General features: G+C 41.1%; 1 protein-coding gene across 1 annotated transcript in view; it reads right to left on the minus strand.

Moving 5' to 3' along the window:
- Window positions 1–9,489: 9,489 nt before the first annotated feature.
- The window catches only part of WIPF1 (WAS/WASL interacting protein family member 1), a 48,495-nt gene continuing 37,429 nt past the window's right edge, over window positions 9,490–20,555 (minus strand). Inside the window, exons 7-10 of the mRNA XM_041403662.1 lie at window positions 20,440–20,524; window positions 17,729–17,932; window positions 15,978–16,091; window positions 9,490–14,656 (exon numbers count right to left, since the gene is read on the minus strand). Of these exons, the coding sequence (XP_041259596.1) occupies window positions 14,601–14,656; window positions 15,978–16,091; window positions 17,729–17,932; window positions 20,440–20,524 (459 nt within the window). The 3' untranslated portion in view covers window positions 9,490–14,600. The remainder of the gene's footprint in view (window positions 14,657–15,977; window positions 16,092–17,728; window positions 17,933–20,439; window positions 20,525–20,555) is intronic.

A 20,555-nucleotide genomic window follows, 5' to 3' on the forward strand; every position in this document is an offset into this window, starting at 1 on the left:
AGCCAAGACAGATCCTGCTGCTGCAGAGCCAGCACGTGCGAGTTCAGTGTACCTTATTCTGCCCTCCTGATCAGACTCTGCCCAGCTTGCCTCACTTGCTGAGTGGCGGCAATAGGCGGCCCGCTGGGAGTAAGGCAGTGCTCCCGACTGGTGCCATGTCCACCAGTCTGCGTGCTCAGTAGCTTCCCGCTCCAAACTTCCAACAAAAAACCTCACAAGTACTAAAAAAAACTTGCAAGGAACTTCCAGGGAAAATACCAAACATACAAAACCCAAAACTTCTTTCCCTTTCAGATAACACCCAAAAAAGATCAAAACAGAATGGAGAATTATTTCAACCAAAAAAGACATATATGATTGACAATTTATGAAGCACTGTGTCAGATATTAATTTTTTCCATAGTCAGTTCTGTTCACAAGATCTACTGTTGAAATGCTTACCAGAAACATATATAGCAAGAGCAGCAATATAACAGAAATAATACTTAAGGGAATTAATTGGAAGTCTAGTTAAGAAAATCCTGTAAAGAATGCAGACAGGGACAGGAACTTGTGGGGATAAACACGGCTGTTAGAAACTACTACATTGTTGATATCATATCTCTGCTTTAAATTTAATTTAAAGATACTGATACTTAAATTTTATGTTTCTGCACTAGAAGTGTATACACTTACTAGAACCTCAGCTGACATGAGGCAGCAGTGTCAGTGCTTGACTCCTCACTGCCTCTCATTCCTGTCTACATCCTGTCCCAACTCTGGGCCAACGCAGCCCGAGCAAAAGATCAGCAAGGTATTATTCCAAAGCTGTGCCAAGGTTTATTATGTATGTTTACAGCTGGAAAGTGGTGCAGCTTGTTGGGTAACACTCACCCACTGGTAACGTTAGGGTGAGACTTTGTTTTGATGCAAACACTAATAAAGAAGACTCTTTTGTTAATTTTTTCACTGTTGAAGTTTCTCTGTTTGGCACCTGACAAAGAGCACTTTTAGACTGGTTTGGGTTTGGAAATACAGTATAATAAGGCCTTTCTGATTTTTTGGCTTTCTGTCATTCATTCTTTCCTATAGAAATGACACCTTAGAGGGACATGCTCTGCGGAGTAGCAAGGGAAGTTTACCAGACGACACTAAGAACTCCTGATAAAAATGTATGCCTTCCCTTCTCTTGAATGCATTTTTCCCCTTTTGAAAAGATCATTAGTGATTTAGCATTTAATAAAGTATTTAAAATGCAAGAACCCTTCAGCTGTTTGAAAAGAGACTACATTTGGCTGGATAGGCTGCTCATTGACTGCTATTGATATCCACCAACCACCAGCCTGATTTCCCAAGGGATCAGCAGTAACAGGACAGAGCTCTGTTTCCACCTCAGCTCTAGCATACACAGTGTGCTAAATCAAGTAAGCATACTTGACCCGAGTCTTGAGTCTTCTTTTGGGGAACACAAACAAATTAAAAGTGCAATACTCAAAAAAGTAAATAGTAAAGAATCTCAAAACTTGAAAAAGTAAAATACTTGAAAGTATGAAAATGTAGTATCAAAGGCATGTGGAAAAGTACAATAAAATTATTATAGTTGCTGTCTAAATACATGAAGCAAAAGTATATAAATAGGACTTATAGATTTTAATCTTTATAGGACTTGCAGATTTTAATCTTTTTAAGCATATTATAATCAGCCTAGCAACTATCTCTCATTGACATGCAGCCTCTTCTGAGATGAACAGAGAAGAACACTAGGGTCTTATCCCTTGCTCTGTTAAGAAACATGAAATCAATATTAACCAGACTGTAACACCAGAACAGCACTCAAGCACCAGACCAGTTCTCCACTTGGCTGGGAAATGTTAGGAGCAAGGTTTTCTGGCTTTTTTCAGTCTGGATAATTAGCAATGATAACTTAATGTTGAAGTCAAGAAATCTTTCTAATGCAGTATTCAATATACAGGACACTTCTGACCATATCCAAAGACCATAAAAAGTCCTGCTTCCCAGAACAGCAAAGGACAGTATTTTCTCACTGTTTAATACCTCCTCTCTGCTCCCTCAACACTTAACCAAAGCTCCATAGGCGCTTTCTTTGAGCCACATTTTCTCTGGCCTTTAACATCCCCCTATGTTCCATGGAGCATCTTTCTGTTCCAACATCCTGCCTTTATTATAGAGTTTAATTTTTTTTCCTTGTAAGATCTCTGTAAACTAAGGGTGACAGCCATGGACATCAATTCTCATGGAGTTTCACCCATCTCACAGAAGTATCAAAAAGCCCCCGTGCATTAATTAAACCCCCAAACATAACTATACCTACAGCTATAACAGTGCAACTAATGCATGGGGAAGGCAAGTTTTTTGTGTGCAAACTCCTGGGAGGACAGGTTTATAGAATCCATCAGCTCTTGATCACAGCTATCCTCTACCACTGGCAACTCAGCTCTGGCAGTTGAACTGTGCATCACAGAAAACACAGTTACTGCCATTGCAAAGCCAAGCTTTCCAAAAGTCACTAAACAAACACAAAACTGAAAGTTGTCCCCAAAATTTTAATTCAATCCTCTTGAGCATTCCCTTAACATGACATAACACTGTATAATCATGAACTACTCTTTCCCTTGATTTTTGCTGTTTTTCACTCAAACTGGATATTTCCATCTACTTATGTGCCACCAAAGTAGTCAACAGATGATATAGGAGACAATTTCTGCTTTTTGATCTGGGCAGCAGCTTAACCAATGCAAAGCAGCTGGAGCAACCATTACATGAGTCGTGCTGTGGCTTTCATCATACTCATTTCCCTGCAACAATTACACGTACGCAGGCTGGGCCCACCCAGGAACTGCGAGAGGTTCACTCTCTCAGTGGAGCAGGTTTCAGACAATGTCCCTTCAAAAACTGGCAGTGACCACATAAAAACATTTTACAAAGGCATACAACAGAGCCAGTTTGGAAAGGTTCTCTGGAAAGTCACAAATGCATCTTTGTACTGGGTGTGAAGGCTACTTCACTGGTAAACTCAAACGCTTGTTGCAAAACCTGAAATGATGGGGTATCCTGAAGAAAAGCAGTCAAGAATTTACTGTAAGCAAGTACATTTCTCCAGTTTATTTCTGAAAACACTAAAATTGGATTTTTAAATTTTTTTTTTTTTCTGGAGAACTAGTATGGAAGTTGTAGTCAAATTGTTAGGGTGTGGTGATAACTGAAAGACAACCTTGCCTTACAGTAGCAAGAGTCAGGTGAGCTTCAAAAGAGCGTTATTGATTTAAAAAGTGGAAAATTTCTCTAAATAACCTCTCAGTAGGTATTAGAAAACCATACCTTTTCCAACAATAGACAAAAAAAAAAAAATACAGAATATGAGAAGACAAGAAGAATGTCAGCAAATGCATCAGGATGAAATCTGTCTGGAAATTTACAGACAGCATTTTCCAGACAGCTGCGCACCTTGTTTTCAACAGCATGGAAAAACCCAAGTATCTTACCAACACCGGAATTGCAGCAATGGATAGAGACATTAGAACTTCTTAGGTAATCTCCTTATCAATCACAGGAAAAATACTTCCTCAATGCTCCTTGGTTATTGACAATGAGCCACACATTATATGAATATTGGATTTACACCTACAGACAATGTGGCTTTGTAACTCCAGTACTGGAAAAAAACCCCTTTTCATACTGCTCATTGCTTAACAAGTAAAATGGATTATATAATGCACAGGGCAGGGACCCGTGCTTGAACTCTGTCAGATTTTCTTAGCTGACTCAACCAAAGTTAGGCATGCATTTTTGGATGATCTAAAACTGTAGTTCAGCATTCAGAAAGTTTGTTGGTTTGTGATGTCTGCTCTCCTACAGTTGTATGTAGGGCGTGCAGGAAGAACATGAAGCGCTTATCAATACCTAGATGTGTCTGGTCACTTACACTGACTCCCATGGCTACTGGCAAATAAACAGATGGTTGATGAGGCAGTTAAGCAACAAGGGAAACCTGAGGAAAATTAATCTGTAAACAGGAAATAGGCCCCTGGATTGTGTCTTTGGAGGGTGGTATCGAACAAAAAGCTTTGTCCCATGAAAGAATTTCTAAAACTTCTGAAGCTTAGACAGAAAAATCCAACACCTGAGAGAAATTCTGAGTGTCCTTAAAGCAATATAACACAGAGATGAGGAGAATGCCACATATTGTTACTCATAAACTTGAAGCTTGTTAATACAGAAATTATGAGGGATGCACTGGATGTTTACATTCACCTCAGTTACCTTGGAACACTTTTGTACAAGGTCTTCCTCCTTAAGAAAGCAATTTATCAGCTCATCTGTAATTTCGCAGTAGTCCACCTCATTATCTGCATTGGTTACGGGAACTTAATTGGTATTTTTCATATAGCATCTTTTGTAAGACAGTGTGTACGGCCAAGCTGGTTTTGAAACCATGTTTACTGTACTCCACTCATTCACTTCCACTTTGTTCTGTGGCTGAGACAATTCCCCAGAACTGAAGGTACAATTATAGCCTTCAAAATACTGTATCTGCCAAAAGAAAATACATGAAGCTAGTACAGACAAATTGCAGAAAGTCAAACTAAGACTTTAGCAATAATTATGTATGTTCAGGTGTGTTGAAATAGACTGCTTTAGAAATTAAGCTCAGTAAACCTTGTGCATGGTGAAATTCACCTCTAAAGCAAAAAATAAAGAAAAGTTCAAATTAAATTACATGGAATTAAATAAAGTTCAGAATAATCCTATGTGATTTTAACACTAGTTTTTTTTTTTTTCTGAAACTGCTTTCAGGGGAGACAAAACAAAGTTGAAGAGACCTCCTAAACATACAAATTCCATCCTTATTGCTAAGGCATCAGCATTTAACTTGGCTCAGCAAGAAGGTAAGTGTGCTAAACTCAAATGCAAGTACTCAAAAATTAGTTACATAGTTAACCAGACTAACTGGAAAAATATGCAAGAGTAAAAGGAAAAAAAATATCACTATTTTAACTAATAGATTACAAATGCTTTAGCTGGAAAATCATTATCAAGTTTTGTCCATTTACCTCATATTATGGTTAGAGCTGTATCTACTTAAAATATTAAGTACTTTTATAATATTTCTATTATAGTATTTTCATATACTAACAGACTAACAGTATGTGGTGAAATTATTAAGAACAGGGCAAAAGAGTTACAGCTCTTCCTCGACCTAAGAAAACCTCTTCACTCATTTTGGTATAGGCAACTTATTACTTACATGTTTCAGTACTCTGAGTGCTCAGTCACTGGAAGACTACTCAAATTTGTCCTGAATCCTCAAAACCCCCCAAAACTCCAAGCAAAAAAAAAAACCCAAACAAAATCAGGAGAGCTATTAGTGCTACACACAAGTTAGCAGATGCTGCTAAGGAAAACCATTAAACCATTTTGCTCAGGAAAACCATTTAAAAAGCAAGCTGCAATGCTTAAATAAGCTGCTTCTGGTGTGTGACCTGCTGCAGCTGTTGCTTATTCAGCAAGAAACTAATTAGTAAAGAAATCCCACCAAATATACCACCTCCCATTCCACTCCCCCCCCATCCTAAGAAACCCCAGCAAGCCTACCCAAACAGCCAACAAAACCTATTTTGGTATCACAAATGAAAAACTTTGGAACTATTTTCAGAATGTTACCCACATCTCCATAAAGTATCTCCATATACTAAGTTTCCATTTGTGGTCACACCATATCCCACCATTTTGCAAGCCACTATTTATTACTTACACAAATACAGCTTAAATGTTGTCCATCAAATGTATAGATTGAAGTGTATTGCCTCTTGTGATAGAAATCCAATAGGTTTTTATTTATTTATTTAATATTCATTTCACCACTACTACCCCACTAAATCCTTCCTGCTACTGTCACAGACCTGTATTAACAAGTCCTCTTCTTCCTGAATTCTCCAGCAGAAAGCTACTGTACCTTCTCCTCATTGTGTTCAGCAGTTTGCCACTACATTTAAATTAATGGCCAACAACAATACAAAAAACTTCCTTTCCTAACTATTTGAGTAAGTACTGATTTTAAGACTGCAACATTGACAGAGTAGCTTCCTTACAGCTGTTACTTCCACTTGGAATTTTCAATTAAAAAAGGTATTTTGTTTTAATTCTAAGCTCCTTCTCCAGCTGCAGTTAAACATTATTAGCTGAAGACTTGATTTATTTAGGTCTAACAGCGTGCTGCTTTCTGTTGCACTGCAATGGAGTAGTCAGGTGTATTACTCTGTTGCATCATTTTAATGCCAATACTGGAATTTGACTTGCCTAAGAACTGTGTAACCGCATGGAGAGTCAGGCCGGATGCACCTGGAGTGAAATCGCGGTGGTGAAACACGCGTAGTACTCCTGAAGCGCCGCAGTGCGCGCAGCCTCACGGAGCGCTGGGGCTGCGGGACCCGACCCGCCACCGCCGCACGCTCCGGCCGCGGGCCGGCACAGCTCTGCCCGGCTGCGCTGGGGCAGCAGGGCGGACGAGTCGCGGTCGTGCAGGCCGTGCAGCGGCGCTGAACGTTCCCGCTGCCCGTGCCCAGGTCCCACGGGACCCTGTCCCGGCGGGCGGCACCGCGCGGCCACGGCGACACCGCGCGGCCACGGCGACACAGAGAGAGCTGCCGGGCTGGGGCTGCATCACACCGCTTCCCACCTGCCTGGCTAGAAACAAACACACAAGGCGGCTCATTTTCTGATGCGTGCTTGGACGTGGACTAGACACGTTCCCAGTTAAAAAAAAATATATTTTCAATTCCTCCCCTTGCTCACAAGTGGCCATATGTATAAGAGAGGGAGGAATGAAGGTTCTGGCACATACGGTAATTCTCTTCTAGCACACAGCAGGGTATTGTTTCTAAATCGGCAATAAACTGGAGCAAACACACCAGCCCCCCAGCTGACTGGCACTTGGATGAAAGCACAGCAGCAGTCCTGCAGGCACAGCTCAGGAGATGAAAGTATCTATTTAGAGGAAAGGATCATGTATCTGTCTGATTTCAAAGAAAGACTCTCAGGTTTCATAAGGCACCCAAGCTCCTGGTCAAATAGCAGAAGTGAAAGTTTCTGTTTTAAGTAAGGAGGGAAAAAAACTTCAACAGAAGGATTTCAGCAGTTTGCAGTGAGGGCTGGTTTTGAGACAGCACAGAAAGTACTGATGGGCTCTGCAGTCCCTGACAAACAGCACAATGATGTTATCTACAGGTACGCTAGTTCCAGTATCAAAACACTGACAACAGGCTGCGGTTTCAGCCTGGACCTTCACCCACAGCCTCTACCTTGCTCTCTTCAAAGTGCTCTGATTGCTTCAGCTGCCTTTGGCTCTCATGGCTTGGTAGTGCTCAGCCTTCAGATGCAGGGTCTCTGCTGCTCCACAGGGCACATGGGGGCTCACCAGTAATTCTGAATTAACTAAAATTTCTGCTAGAAAGCAGAAGGACAGGAGTGACTCATTTTCACATCCCTATATACATGAATGCTTCCTTCAAGTTGGGTTACACCCAACACCCACTGCTTAAACAGCCATCTTTGCATGAATACAAAAACATTTTCACAAGGGAACTGGTGACAGGCCTTATCATGTACACTGTTCACACCAGGTTGGAGCCAAAATTTTTTTGCACACAGGCACATGCAAAAGGTAGCCAAAGTGGTCCCCTTTGGGAAGGGCATTGCACAGTGATAAAGCCCTGCCCCAACTACAGGGAGAGATCACCAGTTCCTGTTTTGCAGAGAGAAAGGATGGAAGCAACCAACAGCCCCCTCTCTATCCATCTTTAACTTAGAGGTGCTTAGGCAGAGGCATCTCCTGTATTCTAGCAAAAAAAAAAAACCAAACAAACAAAAAAACAAAAAAAAAAAAAAAAAAAAAAACAAAAACAAAAAAAAAACCCAAAAAAACAAAAAAAAAAACCAAGAAGAATCCCATTTTGAAAATGAAAAATGTATTTATGTAGGCTAAATCTCAGCATTCTTGAAGAAAAAGCTTTTTTATCTGCAGGAAAAAAAAGAGTGGTAAAAACAAGGAAGAAACATGATGGGAATGATAAGAGCCTTATTGCAGTATCATATAGACAGTTTTCATGATAGATTGCTATTTTACATTTTGAATGTAGCTTTTGCTGAAGTAATGTATGTTAAGCCACAAATATGTTTTAGGATTAAAGAAGAGATTATCTGATGTCATTGTTCAGTAGACAGATAGATATTGGACACAAGGTAATGTTAGCAGCAACCACCCAATTTAATCTCTTTGTTTAATCAAAATATTTTTGTGCCAGTCATTTTTTCCTGGGGAATGTTTCTGTACCTGGACTGCTGTTCAAATCTTTAGATAGGTTCAGAGCTTGACTGCCAATGATCTATTTCATTAGTTAACCTAAATAATATATTAAGTGTTTTACAGAGATATATGGGCCAACATTTAGTTCTGAAATCAGTAATTTGCTGGGACTAAGTTACTATGCTCAGTGTAAAATGGAGTCAGACAGGGCGAGAGGGCAGAGGGGGGCAGCCTGTGCACAGGAGGCAGGAAGGTCACTGGAAACTGCTGAACCACGATCAAAGGAGTTGCACATTTATGTGTGTGCTGCGCGCAACACTTGAGCGTTCCTGCAACTGCAGGGAGCAGTCAGAACTGTTTTACAGGGTAGTCCATGGGTTTCTTTTAAATCAACAGCATTTTTTGAGTTAAATGAAGGAAGGATGATGTGGCTATGACAAGGTCACAGAATGCTCAGCTCAGTTCCCTCTTTCTGAAGCCAAACAAGCGATTTGATTTCTTGAAAACCAGGAAAAACCATGATTTCTTTGGTAAAACATGAAACAGACAGTCCTACTAGCTGATGATCAGATTCATTTTCATACCTCTGTGTTCTTATTCAAGGCTACTGCCACTGAGATCTGCAAAGGTCTCAGCCTGCTGAGCCAGTTCCTTGACAGCTCTCCAGCTTCCCCCCACTCTCCATCATGGTTCCTCTGTTTCTATAGCCCAGGCACCAGGATGCTGGGTCTGCAGGCTACACAAGGCTTGGTGGTCTTCTAAGAAAGCAGTCTTTGTGTCATTCAGTCTGTAAAATGAAGGTATCAACAAGCAGTCCCCAGAGATGTCAAAGGATCCTCAACCTGCATGAGAGTAAACCTGATGCTTAACTGTTTGCAAGATAGATAAATTACAGTAGAGAGCTTTTTAGCTTTCTAAATGACCCTTCTAACTTCTGAGGAGAAGCTGGAAGTGCAGCCTGAATTTGAACCTCCTGTGGACTTTTATCAAAGGGTCTTTCTTTGATGAACCTGGTCCAAATCATCTGAAGTTTAACACCTATTATAAAGAACAGGGCTCCAAAGTCAAAAGGAGGGTTTAATTTGTTTCTTATTCTCTGGAAGCTTTCTGCCTTGTGAGTGGAGACACAAAAAATAAAAATCTACACTTACCTACAGTGATTTTCCATGTCATCTTCCCCTGGCAAGTGCCTAGTTTGCCTTGGCAAGAGCCAATGGCCACACGTCACCCAACAGCAACCTACAAGTACAGCATCACAAACCACTGGTTTTCAATCATTCTTTATCCTAAAGTAAACTCATTATTTCTCCTTATCTGCAGGTGTCCTTCATTGTATGTAGGGCCGAAGTCCTCTGAGGATTACTGCTGTGCTGCTGCTGTCCAATGGCAGACACGAGAGGAGGGGAACAGCTCATCCAGCTGCTGCCAGGCTCACTGCTATGCTCCTGCTGAAGCCAACAAGTGCTTTTGTCAAAGAAATAACTGTGTTTGTCCTCAATGTAACAATCTGCACCACCAATTAAATAAAAGTAAAATTTATTTGGTATAGGACAGAAAAATAAGACCAAAATCACTTACAAAATAAGTGTTAAGCAAAAAAAAAAAATTCACAGAACTAGATTAATATTTTATAAAAAAGCTCAAACTTGAACAATCTGATAGAAATATTACTTTTTGCTCAGCCTGTTTTATGCTTCCCTCCCTCTTGTGTGGCTTTGGAAGTCCAAATTTAGATGTCTTCCTCTGCATGCATTAGTTTACACTAAGGAATATTTACCACAGACAAACTGTATTTCAAAATGGCAACATACATAAAAGGTTACTGCCTTAAGACCATGCGGTTTCCATTTTTGCTTTTTCCATCTGCATACCTACCTGCTGCATACTCACTGAGACCATACACACATGCCCTGCTTCTGCCTGAGTTATTCCAATACTCCCCTCTTTGCCAACGCTCCAGTTTAGCTTTTAACTGAATGGTCCAAACACATCCATCTTGCCCTGTTTTCTTTCAGTGCACATGAAGAATCATTCCATGAATTTGCCCTTAAAGTGCTCCTGGATATCTTAGGTGAGAGATTCTCCTTATTTTCTGCTGAATGCCATTTGAAAGATGAAAGCTCACACAATCTGTGTCACATGGAGTCAATGTACCGCTGTATCAGGTTGTTGCACCCAGCTGTGAGATGAAGGCCTTCACACCACTGCCACGTGGAGCTCCAAAGTGCACACTTGATACTGTATTTTTACTCTGTACTGGTAACAACAATTCAGCCAGTTGGCTTTTATTTCCTTGAGCAATCTTCTCTTTTCCAGTGTCCTGTGGCCACAGGGACCTCTCTAGGTCTCTCAACATTTGACATTCTGCTTAAAATAATCTGTTTGATCACTCAACTCCATTCTTTACCTCTAAGGCAAAAAGTACCCTTCCTATTTCCATACTTCTGTACAGAAGATTGTTGTGTTACAATACATGTGATGCATTATAGCAGTTTATCTCCTTTATCCCCTGCTCCAAGACAGATCTACTTCTACAAGTGTCATGCAAACAGCTGATGCTGCAAGGAGAAGCTACTGCTCAGTTTTTAACTGACAATATAAGGAACTTCTTTCACATTGCTGTCTTGCAGAAAAGAAAAAACAAACCTTATGATTCTTTTAGTGTTGGGAAATGCTGGCTTTTCAACAAGAACTTTGCCATATTATTTATTTCATTTATAGAAATATACACTTCCTGAATCACAAGCTGAGTTTCCTTTCACAACTCTGAATATTCATCACTGTGACTCTTCTTCCCAATGGCTGGTGCAGAAAGTCATAACAAACGTAACACTTTTCTTCTAAAAATATAGAGCAGAAATTATTTTTACATGGTACAAAAGTTACTCTCATTTTATTTATGGAGTTGAATTAAACAAAAATGAACATCCATGGCTGTTGTCACACAGTGCAAGCCTCAGTGGTAACATAAGAAGACAGGTTGAGGTGTGAGGGTTTATAATACAATACCATTGAAACAAACCCAGCAAATCTTATACGCATGCAGTGAATCAAATTTACTTCTGTAACCTATGCAACCACACTGACTGAAGTCAGCTGGGCTGTGTGGACAGCAACATCAGACACTGGTTTTGGGACAGGTCTGAATTTTGAGAGCAATACCAGCAATTTATTGTGAAGCCAACCAGTGCCCACACACACCTCACCTACACACTGATCCAGTGGCTTCTCCATACGGTGAGCTCCACCTGGAGTTAGCAGACTGAGCACACAACAACAGCAGGGCTTGGCTCAAACACTGTAAAATGCTACTGTCGGCACTATTTAGTTAGGACCTGGAAGAGCAATGTCTATTAATTCTTCTAAAGACACAGAAAACTTGACTAAAAAATTCCTAAGGCACCATTTGATTCAACCTGTTTTGTATTATTCTTTTTTAACACTTCATAGTGAAATAAATACTTTAATACTATTCATATTGTAAATAGCTACTGCTACGTGAAGCAATATATTGAATGATGAAATTCTGCATTGTTCTGGAATATATCTAGGGACTTTTACAGCAAAACATATAAATGGAAATGCTCTTGTTATGTGAAAAAAAAAATGCCCCTTTCTGCAGTTTCAAGCTATTTTACATGTATGCCAAACATCTATTCTGAAGAGGTTTCTAGAGTAAAAAATAATTGCTAAAACCTAAGCAGCTCAGGATTCTTGGCTTGTTAACTGGGGGCCTTTTACACAGCACATTTTAAAGTGAAACTGAAGCTGGTTTTCCAAGTCTTTGGTAGTGGTCCAGATTTCTGGTCAGAAAACCTTGCTGAAGCAATCAAATACAGGATATTTTGAATGATACAGAGTATTGGTAGAACACTGGGCAGCATTTTCATTGACTTACCAAAGTAAAACAGTTATGCTGGAAGCAGGTAAGTTATAAAAAAGATATAATTTCTGGAGGGTTGGGTGGGTTTTTTTGGCTGCATAGCTATTTGGATATTAACAAGGATTTGGCAAGTCAAGATACTGAAAATATTGTATTCTTAAATTCAAACTATTGTTCCTTAGAAAGGTATTAAGTGCTTCAGTTTTAAAACACGAATACAATAATTTATCCTTTAAGTTATTAGCCTAAAAATCTTATTTGGACTTTTGTTCACAAAATAATATCCCAAAGAGACAGGCACTTTAAGTGACATGCATAAAATACATATACAAATTCAGCATTGTGCCAGGTTTGATCCCAAGGTGCACATGTCACATGGAGGTCCCACCAGTATCTGTTTAAGGAACTCTTACAGCCACGATCCTGCAACTGGATGTAGATACATCCCTGCGCCTGCGCATTTAATTGCAGGTTCAAGACCATAAACAGTAACTAAAAATAAGTCATTAGATACAAAAATGTAAAAAACAAGTACATAATCAAATGCTGTCACAGCTAACAAGATTTTGTAAACAAACACTGAAAAGACCAAATGAAATTTGATCTGGCCAAATTCAACCCTAGTCTCATCCCCTTCAATGTGATGTCCAGGCTGAAAGCCGATCTGCCCCTCCCTGCTCATAGACAGAGCAAAAAGCCCTATTCACAGACATTTCAGCAGGGTCCAGACTCTTTTTGGCTGAATTCCCTAGATTTTCAAGGACTGACCTCATTCTAGCCACAGAGTGTACTTAGGATGATATCTCCCATGCTAGAGAAACATTTTCTTAACCTACATGACTAGTTTCTATGTTTTATTTTGGTTTTTTTTGAGCAATACCCTGTGAAGCACAGCTGCTGACACAGGCTTGGTAGGGATCCCAAGGAAAACACTGAAGAAACATAGATGAGACTGAGAGGACAATTTTCAGAGGTCCAATTAACAAAGAGCTATCATTCACCAATATTTCAAATCCAGAATTAAAATCTTCCTCTAATTTCCGAAGGCACTTTATACGCACTTAGACCCACTTGTAAAATTCACTCATACAATGAGCTCTTTTCTCATACACAAAATTCAAAAGCCATTAAACATATTAACCACTTGCCACAATGTTAGAATACTTTACTCTTTCTTCTATCCACAAGCCTTGCAGCTCTCTGTAGAGACTCCTTTCATCAAAGTTTGAAAGGACAAGCTTCATGGCCAACTCAGAAGACCAAATCTTTCCATTTCTCTTGAACCAGTGCAGACAGCAAATTCTGGATGCTCCCACTTGAATGTACAAACCCTGGACCCCCCTCACAACATCAAAGGGCTTTCACTGAGGAACGTTTTTGACCTCGGCTGCTTTACCATCATGGAAGTCAAACACAAGCTCTCTGAGACTTGTGACCTAAGTGCCAAGAAGCTTTTTAAGTCAAACCCCATCATTTAGTTGTACCAAAGAACCAACTGGAAAGCAGTCTGTAGAGCACTGGCATTAGCGATGCTTTACAGGAGGAGCCTGCAACTGCAATAATTGCTGCGTTTGCACTCAGACTACCTTCTGAGGACTGTTCACATGCACTATCAGGCAGAGGGCGTTACAGTAATCCAAGACATGGATGACATGATGTGGGTTGGTCCACATAAGTGTAGGAGAGAATTAGGTCACAGACCATATAACACTATTAAAAAAATAGGAAAGAGGGTTAAAAAAATATATATATATATGTATTTTTATGCTGATGAATTCTTCACCTGTGCTTTTCTTTGGAAGATTCTCTGCAGATAAAAACAAGGCCAGGGACACTCCATCCTTGAGGCAGGATGTGTTGTGCATTGCTTAAGATTTGCTTGACTAAGCAGAAGTAAAAAAGTTAAAGATGAACTCTTTGTAACCATGTAGTAGATCTATGGCTTGCAGAAGCAGATAGGCTGAGTTAGGCAAGCAAGAAGGATCCAGGGGACTCTTGGCTACACTTTTTACCCAGCAACTGTTTTTTTAAACTTCATTCTTTATCATAAAAATAATACAGCTACTGTACCCAAAGTGAACGAAACAGCTTTGTTCAAGCTCTATCAAATTCAAAGCCAGACCTCCCAAGGAGCTCTCCAGGGAACGGGGTTGGACATGGTAAGCATGATGCATGTATGTTCTGTAGGGTCCACAAAATGCCTGCGGTTTAAGCAAATAAAATTCAGAAGTTTGAGCAACTTTAGTCCATAAGCCACATCTATTACTTCTGTAATAGAGACTGAAGTTTGTTCCAGCTGACAAGCCAAAAGTGGAAATGAATCATGACAGACAACTTTCCAGTCATGTGGGCAGGAGAGCAGACTCGAAGGAAACTTGAGAACAGATGTCGCCCAAGGATGGGCCAGGACCCATTTCACCTTGGGATAGGCGGGAGCGGGGGGGCACCTCTTTCTTTTCGGACAGAGCCACCTAAAAGAGAAAGAAGGGTTTTTTGTCTTACTCCACCTGGAATACTCCTTCTTTTGAAGGGGGAGTTTACATCCTAGTAAATAATTCAGTAACTGGTGAAGATCTACTAATTTTCATGCCTGGCCATTAAAAAAAAAAACAAAAAAAACCCCAAAAAACAACCCAACAGATCTTTGTAGAGTTTCTAGTTAGTTTATTAGACAACTTCGAACACTGTAAAATAACGTTTTTAACTAATGCTATCCCTAATGCCTGGAAAATGTATATATTTTGGTCCATTTTCCCCTTTCCAAAACAGACTGATAGTTCTTGTTAGCCTTACTAATTTATATGAACACACAACTTCTCAGTGCTACTTGCAATACATGCAAATCTCAACAAAAAGTGGCAAGCTCTAAACACAGTAAAATTTCAAAGCTCTTAATGTTTTTCACTCTATGAAAATTTTCATAGCAAACTCACACAAGGAAGCAAAAAAATGTATATGTTACTTTGCCTTCCATTGTGGACTAATACAAGTGGGATGTAAGCTAACAGGGCAAAGTGAACAGGCAGAGACTAACAGGAATCTCTGCTTCAAACCAAAACTTCATCATCTGGAAACAGGAGAGAAGCATCTGCATATACAGACGATTACAGGATAACTATGAGCCACCAATGCCACGGGTTGTGAAAGAAGTAATTGATCCTTGGATGTATCAGGCAAAATACCACTAAAAAAGATTGGAAACATTCATGCTGCTGTAGAAGACATGTTAGAAACCTGAGCTGGAACAGCATGTAACACAGATTGGAAAAGACAAAAACAAACAGAAGTGTATACCTAAGCAGTTCTGATAATCAGAGAACATGGCTTGGAAGCAGAGTGTAGTACATCCAGATTTATTCAGCCCAGCAAAACAAAAACTGAGAGAAGGATACGACTGTTGTCTTAAAAAACATGAAGAGTTTAACACACAAGAAGAGAGGAAACCTAAACTCAAGGATGATGCTGGCATAAAAATAAATGAGTTATGAATTAACTTAGATGGGAAATAAGGAGAAAGTCCTGATGGGTTTTATGGTTCTGGCTGCCTAGAGCAGAAGGGCTGACTATAATGGCAGAGTTGGTCACTTACAGTACATGTTTCAACTTAAAAAACACACAACTCCCCACTCAAAAAGTTTTAGAGGGCTTGTACCTATGAACTTGCATTTAGCTTTTCCTGTGTGGTGAGGAAGGATGACCAGACTGTTAGCCTGAGAACTCTGGAAACCTCAGCATCCAGACTCTTCCCCATGCACACTGGTTTTAGGACAATACACTGAAATTCCAACTTACCTCTACTGTCATTTCTTGCTAGTTTACTGGGATAACTTCTGTTCATGGGTACATACGGCTCTGGAGGTGGCAAATCAGATATCGGATGAAAAGAAAATCTGCTTTCCCATTCATCTGAAAAACATGCCATGCAATTTACTCATTAGTTTTCTGACATAGCTTAGGAAAGTCAATTGACACTGACATCATGTTTAATGCATGTTTTAAATTGCAAAATGCTTACACAGCTGCGTACTGAACCAGCATTCTCTAAGGAAGTCAGGGAAGATGATGCTTTAGGTTAATTTGGGAATGAAAATTTCTACCAAATCAATCATTTTGCCAATTTAATGCAAACTTACAGATCAGGAAAACAGCGAAATTCCACTAAAATAAGTCTTACTCTCCCTTCCATATATAACAGATCTGCTTTTTTAGCAGACACACACACATACATATGTGCTACCAGGACTGCCTCGTTTCTCCTATTTCAGAACAGTATTTTGTTCCTGGTACAGAATTTGCCAATATTCAAGTGTCATTGATATACCAAGCTCAAAAACATTATTAAAAGCACACTCCTATAAGAACTGCTTTTTCTCTCTTAATCTTTATACTGGAAGAAGAAAAATACCCATTATGCTAAATTTTATGACAGAGAATCCTGTATATAACTAGTGTCAAAAATGGAAAAATATATCACTTGAAGCTGTATCTCTTTAGACTACAGAGGCCCTTTTGCTGTACTTATTGAGTCTATAGAATTCTAAATAAAGCAAGCATACAGGTTTCTTCATTGAAATAATAGGCAATGTTCCAAGAGCTGTGTTCTGCACCTGATTTTGAAAGCCTAAAGAAGAAAGTGTGGGCTAATTTAATCTTTGTAATTTCTTCACTTGCTTGCTTCAGGACTTTGCAACCATAACTTTATTGAGATATTGCTTTATTGAGATATTTTACTGCATAATGTAATGAACAGCTGAGTAAGTTCTACCTGGCATTTGTGGTTATTTGCTGGATCCAGTTTTTCTATGTTTACTTCCAATGGATGTAATCAGAAACCAGTGTGTAAAGAAGCTGCATGTTCAGAACCCTGCAAATGACTTGTGTAGGAAGAAATATGCCTGTGATCCTTCTGCTTTACCTGATGTGTGAAGATGTTTCAGAAGCGTGAGTTATAGTTTCATTTTCTGTTTGCTTTTTTTAAACTTTATAAATGTCAGGAATACCAATTTTGGCCTCACATAATTAACTGAAGGATTTATCTGTTCTATGCAAATAGAAAACAATTAAAAAGAACGGCATGACGAATCTTTAAAACACAGCAATCTTGGACCTCATCTGTTTAATAAACACTAGCAGAAATAGATACTTGACATTTTCAGCAATATTCTGACAATCTCTTCCCTCATCTGTTTTTCAGCTTTCAGCTTTTGAGTCATCTAACTTGTTCCGACTTCTGAAGCGTTGGTGTAGCTGTGGTTTGAATGCATATTAGAGCTGAAACAATTCCCTGCCTTTTTTCAGGGTATTTTTCAAAGGGTTATTTTGGAGACTGTATTGATGACTTTGCAATTCTGCTCTATGTACGGCATATTTATTCTGTTCTTACTTGCCAGGGTTAATTGAGACCCAAGTGACACCTCTGTTGGTCAGAAATCAAAAGGCTGGCACTAGAAACAAAGTCTCTATCCCAAACCTTTTTTGAGGTATTAGGGCCAAAAGCCACTACAGCTTTTCTGCGGAGGGCGGAGAGCTGGGAGATGGCTCACCGTCAGCTGGATCCTGGAAGCCGTTCCTGACGGCTGCGGGCGGCGGCGGCGGCGCAGCGGAGCCCGGCCGCTCGGGGGGAAGCGGAGGTCGCGGCCCGGCTCGCTGGCTGTCCAGCCCCGCCCGGGAGGGCAGCTGCGGAGTGCTGGGCAAAGCCCTCGAGGCGCTGCCGTTCCTGCTTATGGGAGGAGGCGGTGGGAGCGGGCCTAGAGCGTGGCAAGAAGCAAACACACAAATGCTGTTAACTCCAGGGCTTACTCTGCCAGTGGAAAGCCACTGCTGGCACCCCAATGTCTCCCGCTAACAAAAAGGAATGTTTCAGGACCCTTGGACCCAAGGGGTAATGGCCCCCAGCACCCGCTTCCCTGCTTTCCAGGGCTCTCTAGGGATTTAGTGCTGATTTGCAGAGTACAGATCAGAGGAGCAGGATGTATCTGAACATAAACACACCGCAGTATCCACACTCCTTTTCTCCTCAGATACAGAAGCCTCTGTAAAGGTCCTGGAAGCTACTTTTAAACCACTCTAATTTAACAGTGGCCACAACAAGCAGGAGTCACAGCTGGAATTCAGGGTGCTGTGGAGGTCCGAACTGTAACACGTTCTTTTTATGGACCACTGCAAGGCAAGAGGACATGTAGCAGGAAGACACCTGCTACCTTCAGAGGCTCTTTGTCCATAGGGGTGGCTCCCTCTGGGTGTGTGGTGGCACACAGGGGAGCTCTGCCCAGGAGTGGTTGCGTTAAGCAGCAGCTCATCAGCTCAATAATTTATAAGCAAATGAGCTGCATGACAGGTTTTTCAGTAGTTAGAGCATATCCATCTTCCTGTAGACTGGAAACAGACCTCACACACAGACTGGCACTTGCAGTGTATCTGTAACTGGCACAGATGTGACAGGTCAAATGCGAAGGCACAGCCTACACAACACAGACCTAGGGCTGTCCTGGGGAAGGGTGCTTCTACAAGAAAAGTAAATAAAGACAGGAAAGCTGCTTCTGCTAGGGAGACAAGTGCCCATGGTTAGGACATGAGAAGGTGAAGCAGAGGGTGTGGAGGGTTACGCACATTCAGAAGCCTCACTACCTCTGGTGCAGTTGGGCAATTGACAATTATGTTAATTTTCAGTAAATGCTTCCCTGTCTTGATGAAATCTATCTACAGACATGCACTTCAAAAAAGACAGCAGTAGATATTGTGTCTCCACCAAAAAGCATTGAAACATTTCAAGAAGCATGCTGTACTTTGTGTATTTTTGCTCCCCTTCTTATTTTACAAATTACTGATGTTTGCCTTCAGGGAATGGTTTCAAAGAACGAGAAGCATTCAGCAATTTTCAGAATAGTTTTGCTTGCTCTCTCTAAACTTGGCTAAACTCCATTGTCTATACTGAACTGCTGCAGAACAGGTGTATTTATGTTTAGAATGTACTGTTACAACTTCCTTCTACTTAATGAGCCGGAATTGAGCCACAAGAAAGCGCAGGTTTGCTAAAACCATCTGCCAAAGAAAGGGGTCAAGTAGGAAAGCACTGGTGAAAGCCAAGGCCACCACAGAACAAACTCTTGGAAGTGACTGAATAATTGCAGAGACTCTCCGCAACTTTGATCCATCAATTTGGTCAATTGTAATGGGATTCCTTTGATTAATTTACTGCAGGCTGCACTTGCATTGTGCCATCCTCTGGGCTGGCACCCAGCTCCACAAAGCACAGCTATAGGGCCACTATTTTCTGTACAGCTGCTGCAGGTGTTGGAGCTCCAGAATGGTTCAAGGAGCTGGAAAGCAACATAGCTGTCTGTGGGAGCTCCCATGACATTAATTTCTATTCTCTAGGACTGGGCAGGCTAGAGATGATTTCTGAGTTTATTCCAAAGGGTGAAATGAAAGGCAACTCTATGGAGTTTGCCAGCAGTATCTTCTGTGCAGTGCTTTTCTCCACCTGATGTTAGAGGGCTCAATTGTGCCTAAATTCTCTCATCTCCAAAGGGACAACTATCAGGAATCAGAGAGCTGAGTTATGATGCGAAAATCTTAAAAGTTATGAACAACAGTTGTCACAGAGGACAAAATACAATATGAAATTGGTCAAAGGAGACGATTCCACTTTTAGTCTAATTTGATATCTACATATGGTAAGTAACAACACTTAGTCACGCTGTAACAAGTGCTATTACATTTAACAACTGTTGGCTAGGTCTTTTATTAAAGCTATTGTATTTGACTGTGTTTGTGTCTCTGAACACGTAGAAGGTCAGGCTCCACAAACCTCCACTCGTGAGAACGCGTCCATTAACTCACGCTGGTTGACTCAGGAAGTCAGATGCTGTCATGTTACCAGAAGCTTCTTTGCATCAAAGAACATAATGGGGAAATCCCTTTGCAACCCTCTTCAATTACAGTGACTACATTGAAAGTTACCAATGTACACATGAGCGCACTGGTGATGCCCTTTGACTTTCCTAAAGCCACCTGGACGCCCACAAACCCTTGCTTCCAACTGCAGAATTCCTAGTGCCTAACAGGGATGTCATCCTGGGATGTGTTTGTTGCGCCTGTGAAACTGGCGCGGGCATGGCCAAAGCACCCTCTCCCCGTGCCACCTGTCCCGGCCAAAGCACCCTCTCCCCGTGCCACCTGTCCCGCCCAAAGCACCCTCTCCCCGTGCCACCTGTCCCGCCCAAAGCACCCTCTGCCCGTCCCCGCTCCCCACCTGAGCGGCCGGGCGGGTCTCTGACGGGCGGCGGCGGCCTCTCTCCGGGCGGCGGGGGCAGCGGTCCGGAGCGGCCCCCGCCGGGCGCCGGGCACGACCCCATTTCAAAGCTCTTA

Source organism: Onychostruthus taczanowskii, unplaced genomic scaffold (assembly GCF_017590055.1).
Source record: "Onychostruthus taczanowskii isolate IOZ18803 unplaced genomic scaffold, ASM1759005v1 scaffold20, whole genome shotgun sequence".
Taxonomy (NCBI): Eukaryota; Metazoa; Chordata; class Aves; order Passeriformes; family Passeridae; genus Onychostruthus; species Onychostruthus taczanowskii.